The following is a 21,037-nucleotide window of genomic DNA, read 5'->3' on the forward strand; positions in this document are numbered from 1 at the left end:
TCAGATTAATTCCTACCAACAGAATGTTCCTCATCACTTCACTTCTTTTTAGGGATACAATTGGAAGCAGTAATCTGCTCCAGCTGGAAGGCTTCTTAATGATTTTGCTTGTTGTAACTAACTGGGTGCTTCCCCTGCGTGGTGATAGGAGCAATTCAGCATCACAACAGCTACATGCAAAACGCAGTTGAGTCCCAGCAAGAAGTAAAATTACTTTGTATTTTAATGTAGATCTTTTTAATCACCTTTTTTTGGACCTTTCTTGGGGGTTGGTTTGCAGGTTTACTTTTATGAAATAAAAGATCTGAAAATGATGGACAAAAAAAAGCCCAAACTACTGTATCTTTCACAGATATTCAGGCAGGGGAATTAAACTCTGCAGATGTGCTGTGGCAATTATTGAACATAACTGCTTAAGTAATTACTGTGTTAAATACATTACTCAAACAGGCAGAATGCAAATTAAAGCTCCCCTAGTTGGTCTGAAATTCATAGCTTGCTCTGAAGTGCAATTTTGTCTCTTTTTTGCTTTTTGTTTTTTTCTTTTTCAATGTTTTTTTTAACAAACCCCATTAATGTTCATTCTTTTCTGCCTCTTTTTCTGCTTTCACCTCATGCCAAGGAGGAGAGGGGGGATATCTGCTCAAGTTACTAAACAGACTAAATTAAAAGAGACTAACTAGAAACAGAACTGGTGTTTAGCACAGTATGAGTGCAGAAACAAGCGGTGTAGAATGGGTTTCCACCCTGAATGTAACCCTCTGACAAAAAGCAGACAAAACACTTGCACTCCACCTCACTAAAATGAGCAACAACTAATTGTTTAGGATAAAACAAATGCATTCCAGTGGAGCAAACACTGACACTTCAAGGGTGTAAAGTGTCTTTTCTTCTCTTAGAGCGTTAATCTATTAATCTATTTGCTCCTCCATCCACAGTAATCCACACAGAGTGGATGTCTTAAATCTCATTTTCTGACCAGAAGAGCAGCTAGTTATAAAACTAGCTGAGAGGGTGAGAGGGAATGAATTGAAGCTTGAGAAGAGCAGATTGAGACTGGAGATTAGAAAGAGATTCTTTCCAGTGAGGGTGGGGAGACACTGGCACAGGTTGCCCAGGGATGTTGTGGATGTCCCCTCCCTGGAGGTGTTCAAGGCCAGGTTGGATGAGACCTTGAGCAACCTGGGCTGGTGGAAGGTGTCCCTGCCCAGGACAGGAGTTGGAACTAGATCTTGGGGTCCTTTCCAACCCAAACCATTCAATGAATGTATGAAAGATTTTCCCCACCCTGAATACCTTCTTTTAAAATTCAGACACTCCTCCTAATATGTTTTCTACAAACTGAATCACCAGCTAAAAACAAACTACAACAGCACTGCTGTCACGGTAGGAGCAAGGGAAGATGTTTCCTGTTTCTAGATCAGTCCCAGGATGAAGGTCAGGCCCTTAAGAGACTTAGAAGCAGACACTGATTGGTTCAAAATAGCCAGATTTCATCACTTCTGCACGAGATTGGAAGCAAACTTTGTCAGGAGACTAAGGAAAATGCTGACTGCAGGGACAGGTGGCAATGGAAGATTTAAATGTTGTGTTTTGGCTAAAGCAGCAATTAGTTTCCTAAGTTATCTGTGGAGCAGATGGTATTTAGGAGGAGAAATGATGGATGGATCATTTCATTGGAGTAATTTTAGGTAGGTAGGTTTGGGAGGAGTACCACAAAAATTTAATGCAATGCTAATACTCTGTAATCAATAAGTCAACACTACAGTTGCTATTAAAATTAGAATACTGTGTAATACATCCAGGATTACTTCCTTCAGCACTTCTTATTAGAAGAACAAACACTTTTTTTGTTCTGATTATTAATTGGCCAATATATGCAAGCCCACATATTAACAGGGCCTGGGCTCATTAACCATATGGCAACCAGCAAAAATTAAGGTACAGATTTGGTCAGCTAGAAAAGGGAAAAAGAAAATGGATGTGGAATACCCAAATTCTGAAACTACATGGGTGAAGTATCCAGCTGGCACACACCACAAAGGAGTAAAAGAACAACAAGCTTTTTAAACTTCAGAAACTTTTTAAAAGTATGAAAATAACACCAAAAATGACATAAAAATACATTTAGAGTGAAAATCCTGCTGCTTTAAAAGCTACTTACCTATCCCAAACTAAGATATCCACAGAGATTCACTTTATGTTGAACAGAAGAGCAAAAAGGCTTATCTCTGCCTCCAGAGAACAACTGCCCCAGCCAGCCCCAAGCCCTGCCCCACCCATCCAAATGAACTGAAAGGCTCTGTCATGCTGGACAACCAGCTTCCATCCTCTGCAGCTGAGCAAGGTGAATGGCATGGGCAAGGACAGAAGGATGAGTGATGTCAGACATTCATCCAGAAGAATCTGCTAACAATGCCTACTGAACTGAAGAGATTTTTCCCACTGAAATATTGGGGGATTGTTTTTTTCTTCCCTGTTGGAGGCTGCCTTCCTGCACACATAAACCATTTTGGGAGACCCCTCAATTGAAGTACAAGCTAGTTCCACTAGGCAGCAGGACCAGAGCAGAGTAAGTCAGTCAGGGACCGTGAAAAAGCAGGAAGGGCTACAGGGGTAGCTTCAATGAGAAGCTGCTTGAAGGTTCCTGTGTCTGACAGAGCCAATGCCAGCCAGCTCCAAGATTGCCCCACCACTGGCCAAAGCCAAATCAGCGATGATAACCACCTCTTAAATACGTAATAACATATTAAGAATGGGGGGTGGGGAGGACCCCTGCCCAACAGCAGCCAGCAGAGTGAGAATTTGTGGGAGAAACAACCCTGCAGACACCAAGGTCTTTACACCATAATGAAAGGACTTAAACCAAAATGATCACAACAGTAATGACAGAGGACTTGGCAGAAGCAGCTCAAGGGCTGAGGGTTTGGTCAGTTTGTTTATAACCACCTCATTATTGTGCAGATGACACAAAGGGATCAGAGGGAGCAGAAATACAATAAAGAAAAAAGCACTGCTTGCAGCTGCACCATCTCTAATTTCAAAAGAAACTTTCTCAGGAATGAAAAAACAAACTCCTGAACCTCAGGCCTGACAGCTAATCATCACAGGTGTGCTCTCCCTTTCTGAACTTTAAAAGTGCTCTGATCTGGGGCCACCTAACAAGCACCTCTCTGCTGCCTGTGATAAATATCAATGCCAGGCAGATGGAAAGTGAAAACATAGATGCTACCCCTTGACAATAATGCCCAAGGACAGAGGTGGCCAGCTGTGGGGGTGGATCAATATTAAAGACGTGGTGGAAGTTCCACCAGCTGTGATCTAAAATGTAGAGGCTTTTTGTTAAGTACTTTTCTTTTTACCACAAGCTTCCATTATCACCAAAATCCTGACATAATATTAAGTGATAAAGACATTAAGTCATAATTTTATGTCAGCTTATTTGACAGCACTTCAAAACTATTATTTACATCACCAGCTCATTTGAAATCTCTAAGAGCAACTCCTCCATAAAACCCTTCTGTAGGCAGAAATCTCATCAGCTTCAATGCTGCATACCTGAACCTTAGAGTTTCCTTCTATATTGTCTGGAAAAGAGAACTGAGCCCAACAAATCAATGTTTTAGAGTTTCAGAAGCACAACAAAACAGAACGCACACCAAATGCACTGTGCTGTAGCTTGTGTGTGCTGCTCACATTCAGTCTTCCTAAGTTTCAAGAGCCTGTTCCAATGTAGCCAAGTTGTAGTATGGTCTAATTACAGTTGGTTTTCAGGGGTGAAAAGGAAAGAAAAATCAGCTGGGAGTTAATTCTGAGAACAGCCTTCCAAGAAAATGTAATAAATTTTGTTCATTACTTGATGTAACCTTTGGAGTCTGAAAGTGTAAGAAGAAACATTTACATATAATTAAACATAATTGTTTTTAAAGGATTGCTCTGGCCTTTCAAATCAAGCTGTCCTGCTATAAATACAGCATTAGAAAAGAAAAGCAGCCAGAAAATTAAAGCATCTAAGGAAGAAGCAGCTAACCACAGGAAGTAAAGAAATGAGGTATTTCCCTTTCCACTTGAAGCTGCTTATTTTTACTATAATGCATAATAGGTAACTCTTGCCTTAAAGAGCATCTTATTCAAAACACAGATTCACCCTCCCTAGAGAATTGTCTTTTAAAAATAAAATCAGCTCTGTAACCTTGCAAAAGCAGGGAAATGCTTCCCTTAGCTTGAAAATTATTCAACTTCAGTGTGAAGAGACCCCACCTGGAGTTCTGCATTCAGTTCTGGTGCCCCCCAGCATACAGCTGCTGGAGTAAAGTCCAAAGGTGGCCATGAAGAAGATCAGAGGGTTGGAGAATCTCCCCTGTGAGCACAGGCTGAGAGAGTTAGGGTTGTTCACCAAAGAGAAGCAAAGGCTCCAGGGAGACCTTAGAGCAGCCTTCCAGTACCTGAAGGGGACCCACAAGAAAGCTAGGAAGGGGAGTTTTACAAGGACTTGTAGTGACAGGACAAGGGGCAACAGCTTTGAGCTTGAGGAGGGTAGATTGAGAGTGGAGATTAGGAAGAAATTCTTTCCTGTGAGTGTGGTGAGACCCTGGCACAGGTTGCCCAGGGAGGCTGTGGATGTCCCTTCCCTACAGGTGTTCAAGGCCAGGTTGGATGAGGACTTGAGCACCCTGGGCTGGTGGGAGGTGTCCCTGCCCATGGCAGGGGAGTTGGAACTGGATGACCTCCAAGGTCCCTTTGAACCCAAACCATTCTATGAATCTCTGCAAATTTGCACATCTTTAAATAAAATCCCAGGTACATGCTCATGACTGAAGCAGGGAGGATTGCAGAGATCTGAAATCTCCAGGTACTTGCACCTGCTTAGCAGGGATTAAATCACAAATAGCAAAATCCACCTGAAAGAATAAAATTCAAAGCTGTACAAGCCAGACCATGTCACGTTCCAGGGAATTGTGAGCTGCTTAGGCCCAAACTTCAGGTTTTCTAGTCTCGACTTGGTTTAAGATACCGATTAAATGGCTACAGGTTCAGCGTGCTCTGTAACATCTGAGTGTTCATTTCGTTCATGTCTTTTTCAGGTTAGGTTTGGGGTTTGGCTTTTGTCTGCTTGTTTCCCTGTTGCTGGGTTATGTGGGTGGGATTTTTTTAGTAGCCTTTCTTGATTATTATTTTGTTTGCATATTTGTTTATGTGGTTGAGAGCTGTTTGCTACTGTGCAGCTGCCTCTTTAATAAAACAGCTCTATATTTTGTGCATGCACAAACCTCACTGCATTAATACAGAGCTGAGGAAGTAACCAGAAGAGCTGGAGGCAAGCAAGCTGTTAAGACCCCAGATGGCCCATGCAAGGGAAAGAAATATAAAAATCTTTCCATGACAGGAAGATATTTGGAGATGTGAAAGCTGACTAACTGCTTATAGCAGAAAATGGTACCCAGATAATCACATTAACATGTGGGATTCCACTGCAAAGGGCAAGTCTTGTCACCACATGAAAATTAAATCACTGATGCTTCAGAGCATCTACAGCCTCATCATCTCAGCTTGTGAATGGCAGGGATTCTAATTCAGGGGTCTGTGCCTTTTATGAATTGCAGCAAACAGCCAATTCCACTTCGATTTTAACTGTTTGAATTGCCCCCCAGCTTTAACAGACATCCACACTACTACCAGGAAACAAACAAGTGTAAAAGAGTGGAAATCAAACACCAGAAAAAAGCCCCACACAATAGGAGCCACTTTCACTTGTCTGATAGTTAGGCAGTAATTGAGCTGCAAGTCTCTGGAGTTAGCATAGAAATGAGCATGATATAATTGTCTGGTAAAGAGAGGAGAGAACAAGATGCTGTTGTCATGAGAAAGTGCACTGGTGTGTGGTATTTTATTTCTGACAGTAGTGTAGAACAAATCCAATTTTCTCTATAGGAAGAATTTAAGCAACAATTACTCACAAGAACTAGCTCTACTTTAAGACTTCATTTTTCAGATTGTCCCAAGATGACCTGGAGCAATCAGGACCGTGCAGAAAACCAGAAGACAGAGCTGAACCTCATCAAACCAGAAGGAGAGTTATGGTTCAGAAGTTGTCACAAAGGAGCTAGGGGAAGGGTTAGACAATTCTAGCATTGTTATATGCCTCTTTACATTCATTCATATAGAAAAGAATGTATATGTTCCCTGAGATCTTTCAAATCCCAGATGCTTTTAAGTCCTTGCTTCAATAAAGTACAATTAATTTAATAATAGCCAGGATTTGATGTTTGATGGCATTTGGTGACACCAGCACTGCTGTTTTTATTCTGTATAATTCTGCCTCAATAATCTGTGCATATCCTGCAGGGAATTTTCATGTCTCTTCTGTTGACCAATTTAGCAGAAAACATTCTGGCAAAGAGGTTCTCTGAGTGTATTAGTTTAAGCAAAAATTTAGAGGAAAGAGCTTTTGGTAACTGTACATAGACCATCACAACTGCAAATTAATGATCTGCTCTAATAGCCATCCATCTAACTGGAAAATTTCAGCACCATTCACTGGGACTCAGTCACACAAGGACGCAAGGTTCAGGGCTCAGAAAAAGGCAGCACTAAAACCACTTTCATTAATAAAGTATACAGAGTTTCACCTCTTGTTTTGATAACGCATAGGGTTATCACAAACATTTTCTTAGTTTAAGAAGATGATTAAAAGTTATCCCACACTAACTACAGAATCAGAGTCCTCTGATCAACATTTCTCTTCACAGCACCTGACTGGAGCCATGCATTTAAGTTTCCTAAGGATGAGCTCGGCAGCAATTCTATTGCTCATCGTTTACTGCCTCACTACAACCTAGTTAGCTCCCTGCAGGGGGTGGGAGAAGTTTAACTTCACTCTTTTGAATTTATTCTTTTGGTAACCACACAAAATGCTTCACCATTGTTAGGAAATTGTCAGGAGACCTCCAGTGAAAAACACTGCAGCTTGCAGAGCCTAATGAGCTCAATTGCAAGTATTTAATAAATGAGACCCCTTACCTGTAGTGGCAATCAAATATTGTCTCTAATTTTGGTCTACAGGGATTTTCCCTTTTTTATCTTTGTTTGTTTGTTTGAACAGCTTGCAAAATGCTAATTTGAACAGGATTGATGCAAACACAGAAAACATGGTTTCACACCCTATTTCCCCACTCAGGAAAGTACAATACTCGGCGCTTTTCATTAAAGAGATGCGAGTGAACTGAAAATATAGAAGGGGTGTCATTGCCTGATTGTAGGAACAGATGTTAGACCAGCTGAAGAGCCCTCGGTGTACTCACAGGACGTCTCACTCGCAGGCACTCCTGACCCTGAGGTATGGCTGCATGTGTCTATCATTTCTGAGCAAGTACAGAAGCATTTATAGAATGGTAAGGCTTAGAAGAGACCTCTGAAGATCATCACATCTAAGCACCCTGCCAAAGCAACATCATCACCTAGGGTAGGTCACACAGGAACGCATCCAGACAGCTCCTGAAAAGTCTCCAGAGAAGGAGACTCCACAACCTCTCTGGGCAGCCTGCTCCAGGGCTCCTTCACCCTCACAGCAAAATTTTCCCTCAGACTGAGGTGGAACTTCCTGGGTTTCAGTTTGCATTTGTTGCCTCTTGTCCTATCACAGGACACCACTGAAAAGAGCCTGACCCCTTCTTGAGACCCACCCTTCATGTGTTTACAAACATTAATAGGATCTCCTCTTGCTCATCTCTTCTCTTCTCCAGGCACAACCACCCCATGTCTCTCAGCCTTTCCTCATCAGACAGACGTTCTACTCCATCATCCACACAGCCTCCCCTGGACACTCCAGTATATCCCTGTCCCTCCTGAACAGGATTGTAGTAGAGCAGCTGAACAAAAGTTTGTTTATGTCCACTCCTATCAGAGAAGGAAAGCTGATGATTTCTACCTCAACTGCTTAAAGTTTTTCACATCTTCAAGAAGCTGACATTTAACTTTTTCAGTGTAATTAAATAAGGTTACTCTCTGCATTACTAATATGGATTTACTGCCTAAAATAAAAGCCTAATAAAGCCCAGGCTGTAAATTTGCACGTTAGATACAGTTCTGAATTTTATTGCTACCTCTGTTTTGCTTGCTTTGATAAACTGTTGTTGAAAAGCAGCAAAACTGCCAAAAGGTAAGAGATGATTTAATAGATTTTTTTTTTTTATGGTGCTTTTGACTATGTTTATTCAGGCACAAAATATTTAGTGTCTTGGGCTACTGCATGACAGGAATGCCTCAGCTTCCCTTTAAAGCAGAATCATGTTCTCTTGTTGCCAAACGTATCTGTAAGCGCTGAAATCAGAAGCAACTTGCTTGGAAAAATCATTACACAGCATTTTAAGACAAAAGAGGGGATGGGATGTTCATTTCAGCTCTTAATGTCAAGGCCCCTCGTGAACGTTGGAGGCATGGGAAGCTGAAGCACTGCAGAGCACTCAGCAAATCAGATTCCACTCTGGCATGCAATATCTGAGCCATCAGCGCAACCTTTGTTTCAGGGTGCGCTCTAGTGCGTTTATTTCTGTATTAGTGTCAGCAGAGCTCAAGGACCAGGGACCATTCAGCATCAATCCATGCTGGATTTCAGTGAGAAAGGTGCTTCTGTATAATTAATGTTGTCTCTTCCTCCACATTGCCAATAAATAGATTTTGCTCTAAGTATTAATTAAGCAAACTAAGGTCAGAAATGCCATTATCTAGTATTGCAATTTAAAGATTCATAAGGTGAGAAAAATTGTTTCAATATTTTATAGGAAGCTCACCCATCCCTGTAACTGGAAGTATTCTCAGACAAAGATGTAAGATTAAAGAATTGGGCTTTATACTCAAGTCTCAAGCAGACAAAATCTCCACTTCACCTTCTGGAAAATAAAGTCTCACCCAGGTTTGCAAAGTGAATAAATGAAATCAGCAAATATTTCCCTCCAAGTGTTCTCTGCTGACTAACACCTGCTCATTTTTACAGCTAGCCCTGAAAAGCATTCAGCTGCTATCAGCGACTGTAAGCTCTCACACTGACAAATACCATCCACGATCCACCGACTTGTCAGCTTAACATCACTCTCTGCACGGACTCTCCCGATTTGCCATTCCCTGTAGGACACTCTCTCTAAAGAGTAGCCACTTGATTGATGTGCTGAAACTCAGTTTTTCTGCAGCAGTTCCTGCATGGACAAGCTTTGAAAAATTGATTACACTGTTCAGAAAAAGAAACAAACAAAAAATCTCCAAGCTAGCCTCAAAACAAAGAATTTCCTCAACATGAGCCTGTAAGTATTTATGCTCTAGAGAAATGCTAACATGTTTGCTTCCTATGAACACGCTCCAAAAGCGGCACTTGCACTCATCTACCGTAGAGCCATCACTTGGGGAGCCAGCTCTTGTCCCAGAGTAATCACACTGGACTTGCTCTCTTCAGAGAGAGAAGAAATTGCAGCAACCCAGTTTAAAACTAATAAAATCCTAATCACTTAGAACAATTCCCCAGGTGGGCATCTGTCTAACTTTTTGTCTGTTATTGAAGTGACTCTTTCAGAGCTGGAGTCATGAAAGCCATCATATACTCATTTTCTGAAGGCTTGATAGATCCAATATTCTTAGCACAGATGAAGTGTAATGAAGCACTTCTTCTCCCAGAGGAAAGTCTTCTGCTTAAATTCTTTGATGCCAACTAACCTTCGCGTCTGCTGTTTCCCCATTGATTGCAAGGACTTGGCACTTCTGCGGAGTGTCTGAGGAGGCAATTCTCTTCAAACGACACTACTTGCTCTTCAACAAAAACACCACCGTGTTTCCTATAGCTTCGGGGGAAGAGCTGCGTGCAGATTATGCAGACACAGAGTCATCGTTTACATGTGTGTATGTGGAGGAGAAGAGCCCTTGTTCCCTTTCTACTGAACCATTGCCTATGTAAAATTATGCAAAGTAGGTCCAGCTCTGAATTTTTTAAGCAAATGAGGAGTCATTCTGCTTCCCACTTGAGAAACACAGCTCAAAATTTGCTATGGAAATAAGTTTGAAATTAGTCATCACTTAAAACACCACCAAACATGTATTTACAAATCCATAATGCACATCAGAAAACACCAGAACAAAGACTCCATTTGTTTTGCTGTCCTTGAATACAAGGACATCAAAGAGTCGGTTTGGGGTTTGTTTTTTTCACCCCAAGTAAAATGAAATAGTTTCTTCTTGACACAAATTATGCTGAGGAAACAAAGAATTTGAAATGAAGATGGTAAGAAATATTGATTATCTAATAGCCCTCATTTATAATGCTGTGGGAGACAGCAGCATGACCAGAAGTACTGCAAATTCAAATTAAAGATCAAGTCATAGAATGGCTCAGGTTGGAAGGGACCTCAAAGATCATCTACTCCAACCTCCCCACCATGGGCAGGGAGGAGGCATTCAAACTCCCTGAGCAACATATTCCAGACTCTCACCACCCTCCTACTGAAGAACTTCTTCCTCAGCTCCAGTCTAACCCTGCTCTCCCTCAGCTTCAAACCATTCCCCCCTTGTCCTGTCTCTTGACACCCTCATGAGAAGTCCCTCTGCAGCCTTCCTGTTGGATCCCTTCAGGTACTGGAAGGCATATTGCACTTGGAACGATGTACTTGAAGCCATATAAAGGTTCCTGTATGCATTTTATATTACCTTCTAATAAAGATTTCTCTCTATAATTTATATCCTCTTCAAAATCCCTACTTCAAAATACTGAGTCAGAGGTCATGAGTTTTTAAACATTTTTTAAGCTAGCTTTCAAACACTGGAACAGGCTTCCTGAAGAGATCATTGATGCCCCAAGTCTTTTGATGTTTAAAAGGCATTTGGACAACACCCTTAATTTTGGTCAGGCAGTTGGGCTAGATGATCAATCCCTTCCAATTGCAAGCTGCTGTTCTATTCTTTAATAATTTGCCCTCTGGTTTTGCACATTCTGCCCAAGAAGCCCTGAATTTGCCAAAGTTAGTTACAAAGTCAGAAGCTGTTAGGGGCTATATTTGTTCTGGATGTGGGCAGGTTCTCTTTTGTCTGTAAACAAGGCTGGCACTTCTGCAGGGTCAGCCTTCTAAGCCCTCCTATCCATCCAGAAACCCAAACACGCTAACAAAACAAACCCTACCATGTAATTAAAAGAAACAGGAATCGACACTGCTGCGTTGTCTTCAAGGCTAAAGGGGATCCCACGCTCTAAAATTTTCCTGTGCCAACTCTTTTCCTCGATTGTTCTTGCAATTCTTTTCATAACCCAGGGCAAAGCAGCAAACAACATTGCTTGATTAACATCAGCTGACCCAGTTTGCCGAACTGTATCCTTCAGAGCAAAGTTTCCATGAACGTTCTGGCATAGAATGCATCAAAATTCCCACATCCTTCCAACAAAATATGCAAACAATGCAAACACATCACTGATGCACACATCAAGAAGCCTGTGCCTGTCACCCTAATTTAATTTAAAAGGATTTAATTGGACTCATAAATGTTAAAAAAAAAAAAGATGACAAGCCATCCAGCAGATGACACAGCAGCATCTGCCCTGCTGGTGGAGGATAAATGTACTCAACCTCTAATGTGATCAAGCATATGGAGTCACAGGAGCAAAGTACAGTGGTGGAGAGTGTTTATTGCTTGTTATTTTTTGGGGGGGGGAGTTGAAAAACAAGTTTTGCAATTCCTGGCTTACTTTTAGAGCACTCATTGTGCCCAGTTCAATCTCTGCAAGCAGAGATCAGAATTTTGGCCGCAGCCCAGCTCAGAGTGGAAGCCAAAATGTGAACTTTCTATGATTTCAAAGAAAAGTTTTTTCTCTTTGATTTTTGTGTGTGTGTTCACTTCAGTGCCAACATGCAAGAACAGAAACTTTTCACAACTTTTAAGCCAATAATCTGAAATAAGACAAATATCCCCAGGCTGCCCAGGGAAGTGCTTGAGTCACCATCCCTGGAGGTATTCAGGAGACATGTAGATGTAGTGTTTAGTGACATGGTTTAGTGGTGGGCTTGGTAGTGTTGGGTTCACAGCTGGAGTCCATCTCAAGGGACATTTCCTACCTATATAATTTCACAGTGCTATGATTCTTTAGTGGAGTTTAGCATGTTTGTTTTTAAATACATTTATAACCTATATGGTTCAGATTAAGGATCTTGAATACATTAAGCACAAGTTCAACCAATGCATGGATACTGAAAAATGCTTGAAGGCATCCACAGCCAGGCAAGCTTCTGTAATTCTTACCACAGATGTATTGCAGAAAGGATGCTTTAACCCATCTCGACAAGCATCCTCTTTGCAGCAATGAATAACTGGAGAGGAAATTAGTCACTGTAATAAGACTTTATGTGGCATCCTGAGCAGGCCTGGCACTGGAAATATTTTCTAAACAAAGCAGTGCTAATGCAGTTGGACAACACCTCAGCAGGGTCATATATAAACTGACAAGGCAGAAGCAGTTCACCTCTGCTAAGGAATGGAGGCTTTCAGGCTGCTTCAGTGGGCAGGAACTCACCACTGAAGGTTGCTCATGTGGCAGGATCTCACACAAAGCTGGCTGAAGCAAGACATAGTTCACTCTGGGGAATTGTTTCTGACTCACATTCCCAGCATGAGTCACAGATCAGATCTGCAAACTTTACATGGCTACTTGGTGGTAGATCTATTAGCTTTGAAGACAAAGATGATTTCCACCACCACCCCCACCCCCCGACTGATAGTTAAAAAAGTTCTCAGTTGTACTCTCAATTTCCTAAACAAAACTTAACTCTGATATCTGTCTTTCACACAGAATGCTATTTGCAGCTGAAGGATTCTCTGTGATCTAGTTCAGTTCCCTTTCGCACAATCTGAAGACAGACAAAGAGAAAAAAAAGCTGAAAAGAGAAAAGGAAAGTTCTCTTGCCCTGCCTCCTGGGGCAAAGCAGCAAGAGAAGGAGAGAAAGGTGATAAGGCTAGGAAGCAATTAGGATATGCATTTCTGAGGAAAAGCCTTGATCAGAACCCACAGTTCAGTCATTCTCTTACATTTGATCCTGTCAGCAGTGCCATTACAGGCTCTAAAGGGGCCAGAAAGTGAAGCACATCAGGTGAGAGGAAGGAAATAAATGACTTAGCAGTGAAGACAAAACCTACAACAGTATGTAAGGACAACACACATTCTGGAAGTGTCAGCAATGGCATTGCCATTGATTCTTCTCATTGTTACCCCTCGAAATGCAGCAACAGAACTCGCTTCCCAAAGGATGTGGATTGCCAGGGGCTCACCCATTTAGAAAGGTGATGCAGGATCACCCTGACATGGAAAGGGACACTCTGCTCTCCTTGCAGAAGTTCTGGCAATCTGAACATCAGAGCAGCTCTATATGTCTGAAAACTAAACATGCCACAATCAAAACAGATTCCTTTTCAGTTGAATCAGAAAGCTGGACTGACTCTTGCCACAGCCTGGGGATATGTGCAGCCAAAAGACCTCGAGGCTGAAGGCAGAAGACATTGGACTACCTGCAGGTAGCCTGGCTTAAGTTAATCTAAGAACAAAATGAGAGGTATTGAGACATAGGATCAGAAGCAATGTGCAGTGATTAAACTCAAAGGAAAAAGCCACTATTGCTCTTGTCTTCAGTACCACCACTATATAGTCAAAAATAGTCAGATGGGTTTGGCTTAACCACAAAATGCTTTTCCAACTCTCTGGATTATACCATTCCTCTGAATCAGCTACTATTGCTAGAAACTCTTCTGCTGGTAAAATATCCTGACACAGTTCAAGAGGCAAAGTGTGGTCTGAACAACATCTGTATAACATCAGGTTGGACTCAGCTATCTGGATATAAGGCACAATGTAGAATAAATCTTTGCAGATTTGACCTGTCCTTGTGTTCATCCTTTTCAGTCCACGATGTAGAATTAAGAGGAAAAGAGCAGAAGGACTGAAGAATGGAGAAAGGGAAGTGAAAAGGCACAGGCACGGACAAAGGTAAGGGTGAAAAGGTTTCTACCACATTCCATCTTTTTTTTCAGTTTTGTGCTTCAGCACTGAGCTGCAGCAGAGCCAAACATATGTCCTTATTTACTGCAGGAACAGTAATGGCTCTGACAACCCCAGAGAAGGAACAAGGGTCAAGGCAGCATTAAACCATTTCAGTCACTTTGTCCCAGCACCTAGAGAGTTGGTTGGAATGAAGCCCTTTATGTGAATTAGTTCTGCTTTCTGCCCTCAGATTCCAAAGAAAGACAGCTCACTTCAAAGTGCTTGGGACCAAATTTATCTGAATTTCTTCCATTTAGAATTCAAATGCACTGCTGCTCTCATTACAGCCTGTGTGAATGCATCACCTAACCTACCTACCTCTACTGTGCTTCCTTCATCCTTTAAAGCAGGAAGTTTCAGAACTCAGTGAGGCTTTGGCCAAAGCCTGTATCTCATTCTCACAGGCTGTCATTGCAGATTCTGTCCTTTTAAGTGCATGGAGTGACCACAGACCATGCAACTCTGCCTAAGTGTTTTTGTAACGGTGATCCTGCAAAAAGGGAATAATCTTGGGAAAGGGGAAACAATGCATTTCGACTGCACATGTTTCCAGCAGACAGGCCCAAACTAGGATGATCAAGATGAAAAGGAGATTACATGGTCTTTATACTCAATTCCCTTTCATGGTATTTATACTCAATTCCCTTTCAGCTCCTCTTTAATCAACACTACCATGTGTTTTTACGCCTAAGAACAAGTCTGTGTTTGTTAAATTCAAGGGATACTGATCTACAAATGCAAACAATTTTCAAGCAAACTCAACCTGTCTCTGCAGTATCTGCTACCCATCATTTTTAAAGCATTATCCAGATCAGAACATGGAGGCTGGAACTCAAAAAGTTGTTTTCCATGGGTCACTGTCAGTCAGTGGATATTTGAGAAGCTCAGAAGTGGTGTTTCTTTCATCTTTGACTTGCAGCCATTCCACCAAATAATTCACAGGCACTGCTAAACTTCCTGAGCTTGGGTTTGCAGCATGCGGCTACAGATTCTGTGTGTCCTTTCCCATGTGCATTTATTGGATTCTATTTATTGCAGATTGGAAAGAGGAGGGTGACAGCCTCTTCTCCCTGGTGGCAAGCAACAAGACTAGAGGAAATGGAGGCAAGCTGTGCCAGGGGAAGTTTAAGCTGGAGAACGGGAAATATTTCTTCACTGAAAGGCTATCAAATGTTGGAACAGGCTGCCCAGGGCAGTGGTGGAGTCAGCATCCCTGGAGGTGTTAAAGCAGCATGTGGACTTGGTGCTCTGTGACATGGTTTAGTGGTGACCTTGAAGTCCTGGATCAAAGATTAGATGGGATCATCTTGATGTTCTCTTCCAACCAAAGATACTTGGTGATTTTTCTGCATTAAACCTCTGGAGACAGTTTTCCTTTTTCACAGCTTCAAAATGTCACAGGAATGTTCCGCAGCTCTCCCCTGTGCTCCCCAAGATTTGAACTTCACCAGATTTTAAGGTGAAGGTTCTCTGTCTGATTCCCATTTAGGTTCTCCTTCAACAATCCCACTTTTTGTTTTAGCACCACACAGCTCTGGCCAGGTTCCAAAGTTTTGCAGAAGAAAGAATTCACTGGCCTGCTGCATAGCTAATTTATGCAGAAATTACTGCCAGTCTCATGGGCAGCCACCGAGCCTCGCTGTGAGTCAAACTAATAACTATTACCAAGACATGATAATTTCATTTAACATTAGGAAACCATCTGGCGCCTTCATTTCTTGTTGTAACACAGTGCCACTGTTTTACTCACTCCACTCTCATTAAAGCAAGACAAAGCAGATAAGGAAAAACATACACACAGATGACAAATTTATCCTCTCCATCATCTTTGGGCAACTCCACCCAGCCCCCATGCTCTGGTAGATTTTTTTTGAGGTAGGAGGGGACCACTAAAATGTGAAATGAGCTCCTCTCTAATGGCTGCTACCTACTTCATTGAGTAGTCTCTAAATCAAAAGTGTCTCTAAAGGTGTTTGTATCTATTTTCCTCACCTTGGCTGCATATGATGGATGAATCCAGCCCACCCCGATCAGCTGTACCAGTGGTTAACCACTCTCGCACTTAAAAGCATGCACCTTCGTTCTAGTCTTCATTTGCCTGACTCCAGCTCTGAAACACTACCTCTCATTATGCCTTTTTCTGCTAGATTAAACAGTCATCCACTGTCAAAAGTCTCATTTCCATTAAGACACTTACAGACCATGGTCAAGTCACCTCTTAACCTTCTCTTCAGCAGATTAAACAGACTGATCTTCTTTAGCCTCTAACTACAATGCTTATTTCCAGACCTACAGACATTCTTCCACCCTTAATGAACTCTTTCCAGTTTTTAATATATTTTCCAAGTGCAGCCACCAGAACAGGATAAAATTCATTAATATTTTCCATAATGCCACCATAAAAAGGCAGCATCACTTCCTACTTGAGATTCACTTGTCTATCAGAAAAGAGAATGTATACCACTTAAAAGCCTCCTTTAGCTTACTGATAGTCCTCTGAAATTAATTTAAAATGTGAATATTTATCCCTTTTTTCTTACACACAACGAAGAAAATGTACCCTACTCTTCTGTCTTTTCCATACCATCTTTACTTTTCTACACTGTTTCCTTCCAGTGTCATTTGTGCCACTTGTTTTATTCTTCAGGTCTTTGTCTTCTTTCATCAATTTCCTGTTCTTTGGTGCTTTTTACATTATTATTTAGTAGCAGTGTCTATGAGCTGCTCAGCTCTAGTACTCCCTTTCTAAGGCAATCCCAGTTACAGTCTTATTTTAGAAGAGCTTCTTTATTTCCCTTTTCTTCATGTGAGGAAATTACATTCCTAAGGTGATTTGCTGATACAAAATAGAAGCATATTCTGAACACACACACAAACACAGCTATATTATGGTGACCAGAACGACAGCATTCTGTTTTCTGGTAACTCAAATTCATTAGGTTAAATTGCCTGATTTTGCCAGACAGCTTACTCTGTCAGATAGACACTATACCAATGTTTTGCTTTATATTTCATGCAATATACATATAATAAGCTTTTAATTTCTTACACTGGCAGCTCTAGTGAATTGCCTTTACAAGCAGCAAACTTTAATTTCCACCTGGAAGTGGCGTCAGACACTGAATCAATCAAATGAGATCACACAGTTTCCAGTTATCTTTCTTTTGGGGCTTGATTTTTGCTTGTTTCTTGCACCACAAGAACAGTTGTAGCTACTTCTCCTGCTTAAGTTTGGATCCATTCCATTATGTTAATAACACCAATTAATTTATGTTCTACTAGATAAGATGGCAAACACCAGAAAGATTTGGATTAATTTGGTTGCTATCTGGAACAGAAGTTCTTAACTATCAGTGCATTTCCATGTCACAAAACACTTACTAATCAAGATCTGTTCACACATAGAGCTCAGAAAATATGTTTGTTCAACAGAATAACCCTAATTTGACTCAAAATTCATCAACTGAATAAAGAAATCCTGTGTTTTGTTCCGATTTCTCTTTTTCACTCACAGCAAAGGAGGAGTATATGTTAATGTACTAAAAGCAGTATCACACTATGTGATCTGATACCATAACTACTGTGTGTAAGCCTAGCTTATTTCAACTACAAGCATTCTATGCAGGATGTGCAATTGTTGTTTCATTAGTAGTAAATGCTCTAGTTCTTTGATGCACTATACTAGATAAACACAAAATATACCTAGAGAAATAGAAAGAAGAAAGAAATCAAAGAGAAAGAGTTGGGCAGAAAAAGGAGCAGAAGACGGATGTGCAAAGGAGAGAACATGCAGAGAAAAAGAAAGTCTCTGTACACTTTAAAACCCCCAAAAAAGGGGGAGAGAGTGAAAAGGAGAGAAAATGAAGTGTGGGGAGAGGGAAAACTAAACATTAAGAAGATGGAGAGAAAAATGCTTCTGGCAAGGAGAAGGAATGACATCGCAAAACTAAACTTGCCTCCTAATATTCAGAGTCCACAGTTCAAATTTGAATTAGAACAAGTTCAAAGTTTCCTGACAGGCAAAATTGAAATTAAAGCCCTGCAATGTTTTCTGGTAACTCAATAAATGCCTTATGTCAACTCTTCAGGCCCTCGGGCGTAAATCCTTTTGACTCTTTTCAAAACCTCAGTCTTCAAGAAGTTTCAATATGCTGTTTCTTTTTACTGCTTCACATATTTCTTGACACCAAGAACTGTCTAATTGATTAGTTACTTCTATTAATTTCATCAGCTCCTCTTCCAATAAGCATTCTGGGGAAAGCACTCAGAACCTTCCCAATGTATGCCATAAGTTAAGCAGCCTAAAATATTCTGGGACACTGAAGCGGAATTGATTTTTATTCTCAAGTAGAAGCTGGAAGACCAAGAATTATTTTTACAAATTAAAACTGTGTCTCCACTTTGGCTCTGAGGTCATCAGGTTAAACAGGGACTTGATAGCAAAACAAATTTGTACTCTCCCAGTACAAATGAGAGGAACTGAGCACAGCCTTCAATTTCTGCACCAGTTTACAAGGCGCCTTGGACCTCTCTCTGTCTAATTTTAAATGCCAGTGTAACAGACACTGCAAAGCTTCTAAATGACAGCACAATAACTCACAAAGCCAGAAAATACTTCCAAGTCTTCAAAATATACCTAAGACCAGGCAAATCTTGTTAAACACTCCTCTCTCCAGAAGATCCTAGACAAGTCTGTGCTGTCAAACAAAAGGAGTTACAGAACCATCCTCCCTCCCTTCACACACATCTTGCTAATTCTCCCTTCACACATACTTCTCACTAATTTAAGCTCACTTAAGTGCTTGATAAAGATAGAAAAGAAAGATTTCCCTCTAATCCAGCAGGGTATTTAATTACATTTTCAGTTCTACTATTTTAGTAACAAGTTGAGGGGAACAGAAAACCTGGAAGAATCAGAACTTTTCACACGAACTCCAAATCTCCCTTAACATTTTCTGCAAAATATGAAGTACAAAAGGTTTTTCTCAGCTCCAGCTAATACCATCCTTTGTTCAAGCAACCATCCGGTGTGGGTGCTCGAACAAAGACTGCAGTTAAGTACAATGCTATTGAACTGATAGCGTAACTCAATCCAGCAAAACTCATTCTTGTTCATGGCTAGATGAGATCTATCTGAAAAAAGGAGTTCAGATTTCTCCACCTCACTCACTGCTACAGATTCAACCCAACCAAACAAAAAACTCAAAAAAGCCCAGAGAAATTATGGTTTAATTTCCCATGAGAGACTTTTCATTCAGTTCCTTTGCTGCCTTGCAAATCCTCATTCTATTCTCTTCTAAATAACAGACGATTTCCAGTTGCTTTTGACAGCAGCAGGAATCCTCTCTGTCGCTCCTCAGCAAGGGGCACAAACTTTCACAGTGGGGACACAGCATCTTTCCAAAGAGATCATAAAGCTTACCTTGAAGAAAGTCACGGTTGCTCCATCTTCAACTGCCCCATACTCTATCTTTGTCTGCTTGGCCAAATCATCAGCAGAATCAATAGGGGACTCCATACGTTCCACTGTCAGAAAGGCGGCTAGGTTAGCAGTGTACGAGGAAATGATGATAAGTGTGAAAAACCACCAAATGCCTCCCACTATCCTGGTGGAGAGGGCTTTGGGCATGAGCTCAGAACCTAACGAAAACCAGGGGAGAAAGATGAAACCAAGGCACAGAAAAGCAAAAAAGAAAACTTTCCTCAGCGTTCAGCACTTTTTGCCACAGTGGGGAGATGGAATCACTGTGCAAAAAAATCTTGAAAGCTACAGGTTTACATGTACTGCTCGTACAAACACACACAACTGAAATGGAAAATAAGAACTGATTACACTTAAGACAAGGTCTTTTTGTTTTTCTTTTTTTGAGCTGTGGGGATCAAAAGATAGTAATGGGAGACTCGGTGATCAGTCACCTCTTCAAACCCAGAAACAGATAAATATATATATAGCAGCTTGGAAAAGAACCAGTTGCAGGAATTGGCTTTCCAGGAAAAAACCATCCTGGCTGGACTGAGCCTCTAAGTTAATGCTAACATTGAAGCACTTACACAGTTCACTTTCAAGGCACCAAATTAAATATATATATAAGAATTTAAGTATTTTGCAAAAACTCACTTAGGTGAGTAAAAATAAGCTGCTGAGGAAAGGAACAGATATGAAATAAAAGCATTCCATACCTGAATGTTATAAGCAAGCTTTTGTCCTTTGCCATCGCTTATTGGCTGCTAGGTTTCACAAATGAAGAACATCTCCCATCTCTATAGTCAGCCCCACAATTTCAGATAAACATGGGTGGCTATGCCACACACTTAATTTGATAGAGCAGCAATGAAAATATTAGACCACTATGCATAAACTAGATAAAGATAGATCATAATGCATTGCTGGAGTTGCCTGCTCATGGCTCGAAAGGATGGAGGGGGAGAGAGACACTGTACAGCAATTTGCACAATTATTAATGCTAATTTGGAGTCTAATGAAACAAATTGAAGCACAAGAACTCCTCTCGTGCCTAATTACTAATAAGAGAAGAACAGCAAAATCCAATGCAATTTAAACCATAAATATTTATCATGGAGAGAGCACATATGGATTTTGATCCATAACATTAGAATCCAATGCAATGGAATTTTTTAATGCTGCCAAATAAACAATTTCAGGCTTCATTGTAAGGACTTTATATAAGGTTTTTAATTGTGCTTTCTTTTAATTATCCAGAAAGTTGTTTTCATAGAGGCAGTTTTTCATATCCACTGTACCATCGTACTGAAACAATCAGCTTCTGTTAATCCGTCACTAGGATTGCTTTGAAATCTTCTGGGTAAAATGGAATGAAGGCAAGATGGACTATTTTATTCTCATTAAATTTTAGTGTTTAGATTGAATTATTTAAGGAACTGGTCCAGCAAGGTAACACATCTTCATATAAACAAAAGATTATGCCAAACTTTCAACGTCAATGCCAAAAAAAAAAAAAA

General features: G+C 40.8%; 1 protein-coding gene across 6 annotated transcripts in view; it reads right to left on the minus strand.

Moving 5' to 3' along the window:
• GRIK2 (glutamate ionotropic receptor kainate type subunit 2) overlaps nt 1-21,037 on the minus strand; it is a 202,222-nt gene that overhangs the window by 43,516 nt on the left and 137,669 nt on the right. For 5 of the 6 annotated variants that reach the window (XM_009898109.2, XM_054174076.1, XM_054174075.1 and 2 more), the window contains one exon: nt 19,479-19,696. In XM_009898109.2, the coding sequence (XP_009896411.2) occupies nt 19,479-19,696 (218 nt within the window). Of the gene's footprint in view, nt 1-19,478; nt 19,697-20,315 lie in introns of those variants that run through there. The other variant, XM_054174079.1, reaches the window with a different exon arrangement.

The sequence above is a fragment of the Dryobates pubescens genome, chromosome 28 (genome assembly GCF_014839835.1).
Source record: "Dryobates pubescens isolate bDryPub1 chromosome 28, bDryPub1.pri, whole genome shotgun sequence".
NCBI lineage: Eukaryota > Metazoa > Chordata > Aves > Piciformes > Picidae > Dryobates > Dryobates pubescens.